Source organism: Penicillium argentinense (genome assembly GCF_028826775.1).
Source record: "Penicillium argentinense strain IBT 30761 chromosome Unknown utg000009l_segment0_segment0, whole genome shotgun sequence".
Taxonomy (NCBI): Eukaryota; Fungi; Ascomycota; class Eurotiomycetes; order Eurotiales; family Aspergillaceae; genus Penicillium; species Penicillium argentinense.
The window spans coordinates 2,999,438-3,011,470 of record NW_026622668.1 but is presented as its reverse complement, the minus strand read 5'-3'; the positions used below and the strand labels follow the sequence as shown (position 1 = coordinate 3,011,470).

The 12,033-nt window shown below is 50.9% G+C and overlaps 6 protein-coding genes across 6 annotated transcripts; 3 read left to right on the top strand and 3 right to left on the bottom strand.

The window, feature by feature from the left end:
- Nucleotides 1-1,902: 1,902 nt before the first annotated feature.
- N7532_008710 (copper transporter family protein) lies at nucleotides 1,903-2,580 on the bottom strand (the record flags this gene model as incomplete). The annotated part of the gene is made up of 1 exon (XM_056621202.1): nucleotides 1,903-2,580. One exon carries the CDS (start codon nucleotides 2,578-2,580, stop codon nucleotides 1,903-1,905), a length of 678 nt encoding a protein of 225 aa, XP_056472008.1.
- Nucleotides 2,581-3,658: 1,078 nt separating this feature from the next.
- Nucleotides 3,659-5,709, top strand: N7532_008709 (uncharacterized protein; the record flags this gene model as incomplete). Its single annotated transcript, XM_056621201.1, has 5 exons — nucleotides 3,659-4,031; nucleotides 4,102-4,222; nucleotides 4,283-4,534; nucleotides 4,597-5,646; nucleotides 5,703-5,709. The coding sequence occupies 5 exons, from the start codon at nucleotides 3,659-3,661 to the stop codon at nucleotides 5,707-5,709; spliced, it is 1,803 nt and encodes a 600-aa protein (XP_056472007.1).
- Nucleotides 5,710-6,670: 961 nt separating this feature from the next.
- maiA (maleylacetoacetate isomerase MaiA) lies at nucleotides 6,671-7,348 on the top strand (the record flags this gene model as incomplete). The annotated part of the gene is made up of 1 exon (XM_056621200.1): nucleotides 6,671-7,348. One exon carries the CDS (start codon nucleotides 6,671-6,673, stop codon nucleotides 7,346-7,348), a length of 678 nt encoding a protein of 225 aa, XP_056472006.1.
- A 222-nt stretch (nucleotides 7,349-7,570) lies between these two features.
- fahA (fumarylacetoacetate hydrolase FahA) lies at nucleotides 7,571-8,854 on the bottom strand (the record flags this gene model as incomplete). The annotated part of the gene is made up of 1 exon (XM_056621199.1): nucleotides 7,571-8,854. One exon carries the CDS (start codon nucleotides 8,852-8,854, stop codon nucleotides 7,571-7,573), a length of 1,284 nt encoding a protein of 427 aa, XP_056472005.1.
- Nucleotides 8,855-9,183: 329 nt separating this feature from the next.
- On the top strand, nucleotides 9,184-10,647 carry hmgA (putative homogentisate 1,2-dioxygenase (HmgA); the record flags this gene model as incomplete). Its single annotated transcript, XM_056621198.1, has 3 exons — nucleotides 9,184-9,251; nucleotides 9,308-10,468; nucleotides 10,527-10,647. 3 exons carry the CDS (start codon nucleotides 9,184-9,186, stop codon nucleotides 10,645-10,647), a joined length of 1,350 nt encoding a protein of 449 aa, XP_056472004.1.
- Nucleotides 10,648-10,893: 246 nt separating this feature from the next.
- On the bottom strand, nucleotides 10,894-11,676 carry hmgX (the record flags this gene model as incomplete). Its single annotated transcript, XM_056621197.1, has 1 exon — nucleotides 10,894-11,676. One exon carries the CDS (start codon nucleotides 11,674-11,676, stop codon nucleotides 10,894-10,896), a length of 783 nt encoding a protein of 260 aa, XP_056472003.1.
- Nucleotides 11,677-12,033: the final 357 nt, after the last annotated feature.

The following is a 12,033-nucleotide window of genomic DNA, read 5'->3' as shown; positions in this document are numbered from 1 at the left end:
AACAAGCTTAGTCGATTGATTATCATATATTTGGAAATTAGTTGTATCCTGCATGTCGCTTTTTTGTGAGGGTTCAGGGGAAATGAAACCTATCCACCCATCCAACGTCTGTACTATAAGTAAACAAAAAGAATTTTAGGTTTATCCTCTCACTCCTACTGGAAGCTCTTTTTGCAGCCGAGGATAAGTGCGCTACTTATCGAAAGTATACACGCGGAAAATTAGGTGTCGTATCCGTCACTCGGCAAAACGGCGTCAATCTGCGATTTGATAAAACGGATATCGAGTATTCCTTTATAGAGAAACAGCTTTTTAACGGGAGAGGCTTTTTTCTTGCTCGCAAGAAGTTGTGATTTGGTATATTTAGCATTTATATCGAAAATCCCCATAAATGGCAGCAGCTACATGAGATGTTTCAATCCGAGGCGGTGCCGTAAGATAATTTGGACAGAGCCAAAATAGTTGTAAACGATTGTATAGTTACGTGATAACTAAAAAACTTCCAATCAGTGACGAAGATATAGCAGCTGCGTGTTGAACCGAAATTGTAGACGCGCATGAGTACCTCACGGAGACGTGTGATTTCCAAAGATATGATAGTTTGTTCATTACGCAGTAAAAAACCACTGTCGCAGCGATTTAGGATCTTTGTTTACCGCACTCTAGTAGTCATAATGTCTCGAGAAGCGAGTACGAAGCTCCTCGCGCCATTGAATAAAGGTTGAAAGCCAATTCTTACCTACTGTAGCCGGAGCGTTATTACCGCGCGTAGCTAGTAGGATATTGGCCATATCTCGCACAGTAGCTGGCCTAGGCGCTACCCCACCCGTATCTATAGATATAATCCACTCACTAGCGAATCTTCTTCGTACTGGGTCAATTTGCTACCGGATAGGTGTTTCTCAGCGCGTGAGGTTTGGCTGTGGGCACGCGTATGGAGTGTTAAGAGCGGTATTTCGTATAGCTTCGCTGCTGCACGGAGAGATTTGATACGGCCATTTTTAATATCATTAAGGGCCAATAAGATCTTGCCCTCTTGATTGGCCGATTTTTGCCGAGATTCAGAGCGAATTGGTGGCATGGTAGGTGGTTGAAGTACGTAGGTAGGCTGAAAAACGCGTTTTTGGATGGGGTGTCCAGGACGGCCGGGTGTCCAGATCGGCCGGGAATTACGTTAAGTATAAACCACAGCGCTACACTAGGGACGTGTGTTGCACCACTAGGGTAGTATTGAGTACGAGGACTGAATCGGCTTCATACAATGTTTGCATAGGCCTTTAGACAAGTTTCGGTTTTCCCAATGAAGCTTCACCAGGACATTTATGATATATGTACATAAATCGATCTGAAGCACTCTTTGTGAGGAATGATATTGCAAAATATACTATAATTCTTTTGGTATGTTTGTGCAGACTTCAGGAAGAATGGCGGAAGCCGAGCATGACGTCATTACAGGACCTGAATTCTGCGATGGTGTTGAGGCTCAAGCAACGAGCTGTCTCGTCCAATATCTTAGGCCAAGCGCTGGCCTACAATAACGAGCTTTCAGATGAGCTATCGAAACGGCTGTTGCACTCTACGGACAACAGCTTTAGCTCATGACCAAAAGCTTGTCGACCACCCGTTCCGCGTTTTCGCTCGGAGTATCCCCTGGTTCATTCCCCCGCATGAACGGGATTGTTCCCTAAGACTCGAACCCGGATGAGAGTAGGCGGCTGCTGTATAACGCACCGTCGACCTATTCGACGTAACTTGAATGCCGAATACTAACAATGGGTATAGATTCATGCTCTAATGGGGTATCAAGAATAGCTATGTGCTCATCCTCACGACAATTCATCCTCCGTCTGCATATTCACAACTTCTCTGCATCTTTTTCCTTTTATTATAAGAGATTCGAGATCAGCAGTGTTGCCATGAGCTCTCGGCGGCGACACTGCCCATTATAAATGTTCCCAGCCAGATTCCGCCCAGGACAGAGAGAAAGTATCCAACGTTCATTGTCATGATTGCAAGCATCCTAAAGAGAGTAAGTCGGTATTCGATCTGGATGTATAGGAATGCATATCTGCAGGAAGATACGTACAGCAGATAGGCCACACCAGCAACGACGACTTCGTAGGTCGCACGGCCAGCGGCAGGGTTGATCTTCCACCTTCCCCAGCGGGACCCAATCTCTTGGATACTCAAAACTAGACCAGACGGGGTTTTCGCTGTAGCCACGTCGTCGCTGTGGATGTGATGATCCAACATGGAGTGGTGGGCGCTATCGGTGAAGAGGCGACCTTCCAGGATGGGTCTAATGGCGAGAAGAACGCGCAGGATAACGGCCAGCACGATCAAGAAGATACAAGTGCCGGCGTACTGGCCCTTGGTGGTCGGCGTCCAGCTTTCGGAGAAGAGAGGCGTCTGAAAAGAGGTGAAGAAGGTCATGATCATGTCGGACATGGACATTGTCATGGAGGAGCCCATGTCCATGTCCATTCCCGACATGGAGGTCGACGTCGCCATGGACATGCCGGATGTGGAGGTGGCCATCGACATGGTCGAGGTCATGCTGTCCATGTGCATGTCCATCATTGTGGCGGCCGTGTCGGAATGCATGCTTCACACTCAACAGAGCAGTGCCACGGACGTGGTCGAATATTTAAGATGCGAATTGCACTGCGTGAAGCTGGCAGGTGTAGCCGACACGATGGGTCGATGAGTTGATTTGAGAAGATGTCGTGTTGCCGGTACGTAAGGGCAGCCCCAGAATATATTCCCAGCGCCGTACCCGCCTAGCCCGACAGCCGTGGCCCCGGCCAGCTGTGGTTGCGGTGGAGCAACGACAATTGTTACGAGGCGAAGGAAGGAAGCGGCTGCAGACGCACGGGCGGTCGGTGCAGGGCGATCGCGCAATTCGGCTCGTTTGGGGCAACTCCCCCAGCCGCCAAATGTGCCAACACGCGCAATTCTGCTCATCTCGAGTCACAATTCCACACCCACGCGACGTCTCCGCTATCACAACGTGGCTTTTCTTTTTACCAAAGACATTCTCCAGGCCGCATTCGCGCCTGGAGGGGTCCCTGTGAATTGGCGATCGGGTGCTGCCGAAGATGAGGGATCCACTTAGGAGCCATTTTCGACGTAAATGCACGCAAATGTGCTCACTGTCAAGCCGGGGTCGTTGCTCAAACGGCTTCGACAGTTCTTACTTCACACAAAAGGCGCTTCTGCACGTTGCCGTCGACCGGAGAGAAGTCGCTATTCAGCCGGACTGATCAAAACGAATATTGAGGAAGGTATTGCAGAAAAAAAGGAGAAAATGCAGGATAAGTCGATATGGTGATGGACAATGATGGGACAAGGATCACGTTAGGCCAAGCCTTGCTAAGGGCTAGCGTGAGCACATTAAGCATGAACCGGGGAGTCCAATGGGGCCATGGATACAGCAAATCCAGGTGGGCCCGTGATGATACCAGGTCAAGGCAATCGATCCGAGAGCCAGATCCAGCTCATGGACGCCATGTGGGAGTCACGCCCAATGGTGGTATTAATAATTGTCAATGCCTATCATTTTTCTGATCGTTCTGCACCGTCAACCTCGTCGATATCATCCATCATTCTTTTTGTTTAGCGTCGAGCAGTCAGTCGTCTCGACCGAGTCGCCGCAAAGATGGATTCCATGGGGTCAATGATCCCATTTCTCGACCAACCGGTCATGTTGCACTCTTCTCGCGATCCGGGAGAGTGCACACTGACCCCGGAGCAATGTGCCTATAAATCACAATATTGGGTGAACTGGTACCAGGCGGACCATCGCTATGCTTTGCCGACGGTTGCGTTCTTCCTGACGGCCATTGTGATCTTTGCAATTAGCCATGTGGTCTCTGCGATCGCTCCGCAGAGTGTGAAGAAGAGTGTCTTTTGGTCTCGTTCAGTATCTTTCCTCCGATTCTTGTCCTACAAGAGCTGGAGAATTGCAGGGTGGAACACGCAATCCCTGGGCATGTTCTTGCTGGGGGGAGCAGGTCTGGTCTTCTTCTTGGGTAAGTCGGCCACAGTGTTGCTCTTTCTTATACTACGCACAGCATTTAATACTGATATTGACTGTCATAGCAATGACACTCGGTCCCCTTCCGTATTACTGGCCAAACACCAAAGAGGTCAGCTATGGTGGATCGCCCCCTATTGCCACCCGAACAGGGTTCATGGCTCTGGCATGCATGCCATTCCTAATGTATGCCATCCTTATCCATGTCTTGAAGACACTGAGCTCCACATCGCTAACACAAAAAAGTATCCTCGGCGCCAAAGCAAACCCAATCACAGCCCTGACAGGTATCTCCCACGAGAAGCTCAACATCTGGCACAACTGGGTCGCCTGGGCCATGTTTGTCCTTGCTTTGATCCACACATTTCCCTTCATCATCGTTCATGTTAAGGAGGGCGATCTTGTCATGACCTGGAACACCGGCGGTGTCTGGGTAACGGGAGTGGTGGCACTCATTGCCCAAGCATGGCTCACCTTCATGTCCATTCCGTGGATTCGGTACGTCGTCACCCTCGCCCTCCCACCCGTCAAGCGACACAACTGATAAGCTTTGATTATAGTAACCGCTACTACGAATTCTTCAAATCCACCCACTTCTTCATGGCGATGGTCTTTATCATATTCTTCTTCCTCCACTGCGACTTCCGCATGTCCTCTTGGGACTACTTCATCGCCACAGCAGTCCTATACACCCTCTCCTGGCTCTACTCCCAGTGCCGAACCTATTTCGAACACGGCTTCAAGCACAAGGCCCGCCTGGCTGCGGAGACTGAAAATACCTTAAGGATCACCATTGACACCACCATGGAGTGGGGTCCGGGTCAGCATGTCTTCCTGCGATTCCTCACCTGTGGCGTGCACGCTTTCACCGCTCACCCATTCACTATCTGTTCTGTTCCCCAGAAGGGAAAGAAGAACCAGTTGGTTTTCTTCGTGAAACGCCGAGGTGGTGTGACCGGTCATCTGATGAGCCTTGCACTCAAGAACCCTGATTCTCAGGTCCCGGTTCTACTGGATGGCCCTTATGGCGGTATTCCCGAGGGCCGTCTGGTTGATTTTGAGAAGAACCTCATCATTGGTGGAGGTGCTGGTGCTGGATTGACCCTGTCCATGGTCGAGGACTTCGTCCAACTCAACCATCTCCGACCGAAGGATGAGATGAAGGTCATCGTCGCGACTCGGGATCCGGGTATGCGCTTCTGGTATATTCAGACATTGGAGGAAATCGCCGCCCGGCATTCCAAGCACGATGTCATCCCCAGACTCTCCATCCAGATCCACGAGACCTTCGCTGAGCAGGCCGGCCGGGACCCTGGTGCTGAAGATCTCAAGTTGGAAGATGGGTCGCGAGTTTCAAAGGTGCATTCGAAGGAATGTAGCCAGTTGACGACTGAGATGTTCGGCGTGCATTTCTTCAGCGGCCGCCCTGACTTGCCAGCTATCATGCACCAGATGGCGAACCAGGAGGGAACTTCTCTGGGTGTTGTGGTGTGCGGACCTTCGTCGATGCATTATGATGTTTGCGAGACTGCTTCGGCGGAGCAGAGCAGGATCATGGCGAAGAAACCAGGCTCTGCGAGGGAGCTGTGGCTTCACACTGAGAACTTCTCGTAAGTATTCTGAGTAGATCTTTTTATACTTTCATCTACTAACATTTTGCTTTCAGATACTAAAAGGGCATTGTCTGTCTATAGCCATCAGCATCGCGTACATATGGCTTATCTTCTGGGCTACGGTCCGGGTTGTACACACTAACATATATTTATACCCCGTTTGATTATATTGCAATATCAACCTTATTTAAGAAATTGATGATTGATGTCCCACGCGTAGGTAGATGGTAGACAGCTGGGTATTGTGATAAATTACATGATCAGTTATACTACTCTAGTGTAAAGAGCCGAGTATTTCCATGCACGAGTGGTTGAATCTCAGCACATCGACTACACTAATGCGTGGCGTAGTAGCATTCTTCTCCCGCAATGACGTCGTTCTCGGCTTTCTCATTCTTCCAGAAGTCTGCAGGTACTACATAGTAACATAGCCGGAGGGCTCTGTAGAGGCTTTTTGTGTCTCTTGCAAAAGATTCTTCTAAAGTACTGCTTGATGTATTACAAAATGAATGTCAGGTGAGTTTTATTGTAAACACTGTGAACTGAAACTTGTGCGAACACTGATATATTTAAGCGCACCCAGTGCACATAAAGCCAATTCAGTCGAAATATACTTGAGGTACAGAAAGACAATAAATGCATACTTTACATAGTAGCTATTGCTGCAAGAGATAGCTCTCAATATTAACCATTCAGGTCACATACGCTGTGTTGTGAATTCATCGAATTCATTATGCCCAGCTCGAATACGCAATCGCGGATATTGACACCGGCTAACACCGGGGCCCCGCACCCCCGGAATGCATTCCGCGCCGATCTATTGCAACAATGGGACCGTGCGACTCGCGGCCATACGGTAGCTTGTGCTCTACAAAACAATATGGCAAGGTAGCCTATACAAAGAGTGGTCTCGTAAATAATTAAACTTTTTCAGCCTTCTATACTTCTCTTCCTAATCACCCACACAACCAGCACCACCAAACTATCCCAAACCATCCCAACTTCACCCAGGACCACCACCATGTCCGACACAGTCACCCTCTATACATATTTCCGCTCCTCCTGCTCGGCCCGACTACGAATCGCCCTACACCTCAAAGAAATCCCCTTCCACCCTATTTTCGTCAATCTCCTCCGCGACGAACAATCCTCGGAATCCCACCGCGCAATCAACCCATCCGGCACCGTCCCAGCCCTAGTCGTCCAACAAGGCTCCAAGGCCCCAGTCACAATTACTCAATCCCTCGCGGCCCTAGAATACCTCGACGAAGCATTCCCGGACAAAGGACCTTCCCTCCTTCCATCGGATCCCGAAACACGCGCCCTGGTCCGCACCCTCGCCCAGATCATCGGCTGTGACATCCAGCCTGTGACGAACCTGCGCATTCTGAAGCGCGTGGCGCCCCTCGGTGCAGACCGCGCTGTGTGGTCGAAGGATCTAATTGAAGACGGATTGCGTGCCTACGAGGCTATTGTTTCTCGCTCCGCTGGCAAGTTCAGCGTCGGTGATCAGATTACGCTTGCGGATATTTGTTTGATTCCTGCGGCTTGGGGGGCTGAGCGGGTTGGTGTGGATCTGAATGGGTTTCCGGTGACGAATGGAATTGTGCAGCGACTTGAAGAGGAACAGTCGGTTCGGTTGGGGCATTGGAGGACGCAGCCTGATACCCCCGAGGAATTTCGGGTGAAGCAGGAGTAAGGCTCAACTACCCGACGTGTGTCGAAGTAGTTGCCAGTACACTATTATGGGACGAGGTCGAAATACCAGTAGCTAGTTCATATGTTTACGGAAAGCTTGAAAAGCTTCAGTCAATCCGGATTCAAAGCCGGATCATATCATTGCGGGATTTCTAAACTATGGGACGTGCAGAAATACCAATTCCATCAATCCATCTTATCAAGTTCTTTTTAAATGTTCCATTTACAGCTGAACAGCAGGCAAGATGGTTCCGACACAGTCACCGAAACCAACGTAGTTGCCCTCTGTACCAGCAGAGCCCCGAAGAATAACCCGATCACCATCCTCCAAGAAGAAGCGCTCACTACCGTCGGCCAGCACCAACGGGGTCTTGCCATTGGTCTGCTCCAGCAAACTACCCTGGGTCTTGGGCTCGCTGCCGGAGATGGTACCCGAGCCCAAGAGATCACCAGTTCTCAAATTGCAGCCAGTGATAGTGTGGTGGGCGACCATCTGGGGGAAGGAGTAAAGCAGGTTGTGGGCATTGCTGTTGGCGATGATGGTAGGCTTGCCGCCCTTGTTGGTGACTTCGACCTGAAGCGGGATCTCGTAGGCATTCTCGGCCTTCTTCTCGCGCAGGTAAGGAAGCAGATTATCGCGATTGCCGGGCTCAAGACCGGTAGTACGGAAAGGCTCGAGAGCATCAATGAGAACAACCCAAGGGGTGATGGTAGTGCCGAAGTTCTTTGCATTAAAAGGACCCAGAGGAACGTACTCCCAGGCCTGGATATCACGAGCAGACCAGTCGTTCATCAGCACCAAACCGAAAATATGATCCTCGGCCTCATCGATGGAAACGGGCTTGCCAAGGTCATTGGGCTTGCTGATGAAACAGGCCAGCTCGAGCTCGATATCGAGCTTCTTGCAAGGAGAGAAGGTTGGGAGCTTCGGGTCGGCAGCGGGGTTGGCCAGGATTTGACCCTGAGGACGGTGCAGGTCGGTGCCTGATGGGACAACTGATGAAGCACGTCCGTGGTAGGCGACCGGGAGGTGCTTGTAGTTGGGCTGCAGAGCATTGTCCTTGCCGCGGAAGAGCACTCCAATGTTGTATGCATGGTTCAGACCGGCGTAGAAATCGGTGTAATCACCGATCTGCATGGGGACATGGTTGACAACCTCCGAGAGGGGCACCAGCGCCGATTTTTGGAGAGCAGCGTTGTCCTTCAAGATCTGAGGGAATTGGGTATCGGCACGGAAGACATTCTGCAAGTACTCGCGAACCTGGCGGTGCACGGGACGGCCCAGCGCAGCGAAATCGTTCAGAGTCGGTTGGTTGAACACATTCAGATGGGACTGAATGGCGGGCAGTTGTGAGAAACCCCCGGACGAGGCAAAGGCGTTCAAATTCAACGCATAGTCACCAATTGCGATAGCTGGTACGCGCGAGGAGGCTGCTGAGATGATACCAAACGGGATGTTGGCTAGTGAGAAGGGCGAGTTTTTGGGGATCTGAAGCCACGAAGCCATAATGCTGCCTGTGATCAAAAACTTGAACAGGGATAAAGATGAGGAGCAGAAAAGGCTTGAGAACCTTTTGCGTACTTTAACTGTTGACAGCGCAAGTGCCCCCCGCGGACAGCTCTTTCCGCGCGGAATTGGGCCGCCCCCCGCAGTTAAGCGGCGTACGCGGGTGCGGAAGCAACGCCGGGAAACCGTCGGATGTTGCAATACCGCGGTGTTTGTTGCGTTGCGGCAGTCGCACTTTCCCAAGCTGCGTCTGTCTCGATTAAAGACTGCCGGGGCTGCTCTGCCGCTTCATCCTTCGTCTCCCCGTCGCCATCCCAACTACCGCCATCATGCCCGTCACTAACTTCTCTCACCCCGATCCATACAAGTACCAGACGGGCTTCGACTCGTACCACGAGTAAGTATATCTGACGAAAAGACCGAGAGACAAAGACCGGACTAACAAAATTTCAGGACCGAAGCCATTGAAGGAGCTCTGCCGGTCGGCCACAACTCACCACAAAAGTGCCCCTATGGTCTCTACGCAGAGAAGCTGTCGGGCACTGCCTTCACCGCACCTCGCCATGAGAATAAGCAGACCTGGGTCTACCGCATTATCCCAGCGGCCGCCCATGAGAACTTCAAAGCCGAGGACGCCGACTCTTATCACACTCGCATGACCACCGAGACTCACAAGCTGCACCATATTCCCAACCAGCTGCGATGGAACCCCTTTGACCTGGACGAGAAGGTGGATTGGGTCCATGGCCTGCATCTTGTTGCCGGATCAGGTGATCCCACACTGAAGCAAGGTCTGGGCATTCTGCTCTATGCGGCCGGCAAGGATATGGGCAAGGAAGCCTTCTACTCGGCCGACGGAGACTTCCTGATCGTGCCTCAGCACGGTGTCCTGGATATTCAAACCGAGCTAGGCCGAATCATCTTGCGACCCAACGAGATTGCTGTCATCCCCCGTGGTGTTCGATACCGTGTCACTCTCCCCTCTGGTCCTGTACGAGGCTACATCTGTGAGCTGTACCAGGGCCATTACCAGCTCCCTGAGCTGGGTCCCATTGGCTCCAATTGCTTGGCAAACGCTCGCGACTTCCAGGCTCCCGTTGCCTATTTCGATGACGAAGAGGAGGAGACGGAGTACAAGCTGTATAGCAAGTTCAACAACACCCTCTTCTCCGCTCGTCAGAACCACACTCCCTTCGATGTTGTCGCTTGGCATGGCAATTACTACCCTTTCAAATACGACCTCGGTCGCTTCAACACTGTGGGGTCTGTCTCGTTTGATCACCCTGATCCATCCATCTATACCGTTCTTACCGGTCCATCCGACCATGTCGGTACGGCCATTGCCGATTTCGTCATTTTCCCGCCCCGCTGGCTAGTCGCAGAGAATACATTTCGGCCCCCATGGTATCACCGCAACACCATGTCCGAGTTCATGGGCTTGATCGCCGGCAACTACGATGCAAAGACAGGCGGTGGCTTCCAACCTGCCGGTGCCAGTCTGCATAATGTCATGAGTGCACACGGTCCGGACTCGTCCGCTTTCGAGGGAGCCAGCAATGCTGACCTCAAGCCTGCCAAGGTGGGGGACGGCAGCATGGCATTCATGTTCGAAAGGTATGTTCTGTCCTTGATATGCAAACTTGGTTTAACTATACTAACCTTTTGATACCAGCTCTTTGATGGTTGGTGTCTCGGAATGGGGTCTGAAGACGTGCCAGAAGGTACAGGAAGAGTACAACGACCACAGCTGGACTCCTCTGAAGCGCCACTTCAAGAACCCTAACAAAAAGTAAAAGAATATTCTACATGACATGTATCTGTAAATAGCTTGAGTATGAATTGACGATATCAGAGACGGACTTGGCTCAGGGGCCCTACATAAGAATGCAATAAATGCATATTTTTCTCATTTTCTAACTAATTCCATCAATATATTCCGTACAAATGAAACTTACTCGTACCCCGGGCTTTCCAAAGCCGAAGTATATGCAAATAATTCATATTATGTAAACATCATGAAACCCCATAAATTCCTTACTCTACTTATCCCCCTCCACCTCCTTCCTCATCGCCTCCTTCACAATCGCCCCACACATCTTCGCATAAGGATTCGTCTGCACAGCAAGCTGCTGCGCAATCTTATTTCCAAACCGGCCGCCCAAAAAGAAATCCCGACTAGCCATTTCCTCCAACTCATCCGCACTCAATCCACGTAGCCGCTCAGGCCCCACTTCTTCCATCGGTGGAAGAACAGTATTCTTCTTAACCCGCGCTGCCTTCAACAGCAAATACCCACGATGAGTGTGCGCGTCCGCCAAAAGCCGTGCCTGTACTGTCGACAATGCATCCGCCGGTGAAGATGGGGTCGCGAGAGTAATAGCCTGTCCCAAATCGGCAAAGATGCGAGAAGAAAAATCTGCCGCTTCAGGTGTAAATAAAGCGTCGTCGGATGAGTCTGTGTTTTCGGGGTGGCTTTGTTTGTATTGCGTATCGACCAGGAGGCGTATAGTTTGAGCGCGGTTTGTGTAGGCGGGTGGGTAGGTGGGATATTTGCTTATGAGAGCGTCGAGCGCATCTAGAGCCGATTGAATTGTCTTTTGACTCGGATTCTCGCTGTCTTGAAGTTTGCGGATAATCTCCGCTTCGCGATTGTTTAGCGTGGCGAGGTCTTGTTGTGAGATGTTCACGATTGCGGACCAGGATGGCAAATTTGAGTCGATGGTTATTCCGGAGGATGGAGAGGACTCTGCATCGAACAGAGCTTGGAGAACGGCGGAGTCATTTGACGTTAGGCATGGTTGAGATGGTGTGATCGTTGTCATGTTGGTGGTAATGGAGGTGATCTTGGACTTTGAGCCGATGTGAACAGGGTCGCCGGTCTGCAAAATTGAAATTCTCGACTATCTCAAGATCCTTTTGGAAAATTGAGGAAGCTTCAAATGTAGGAGAAAAAGAACAACAGAGATGTTGCAATATCGCGACGTCGTAGTAGACCAGCTCCGCTTCGCATCAGCCGCGGCCCGGCTGTTGCCGGCTATTCCAGGAAAGCGCAGGGCGCCCCCCAACGCCGCCCGGCTATTTCACAAGGACAAACAGCAGGAATGGCACGCAGTGGATTTGGCAGAGATATCCGAATGGGCGACGCTTACTCGAGGTGTTTGATGATTATAAAACTATTT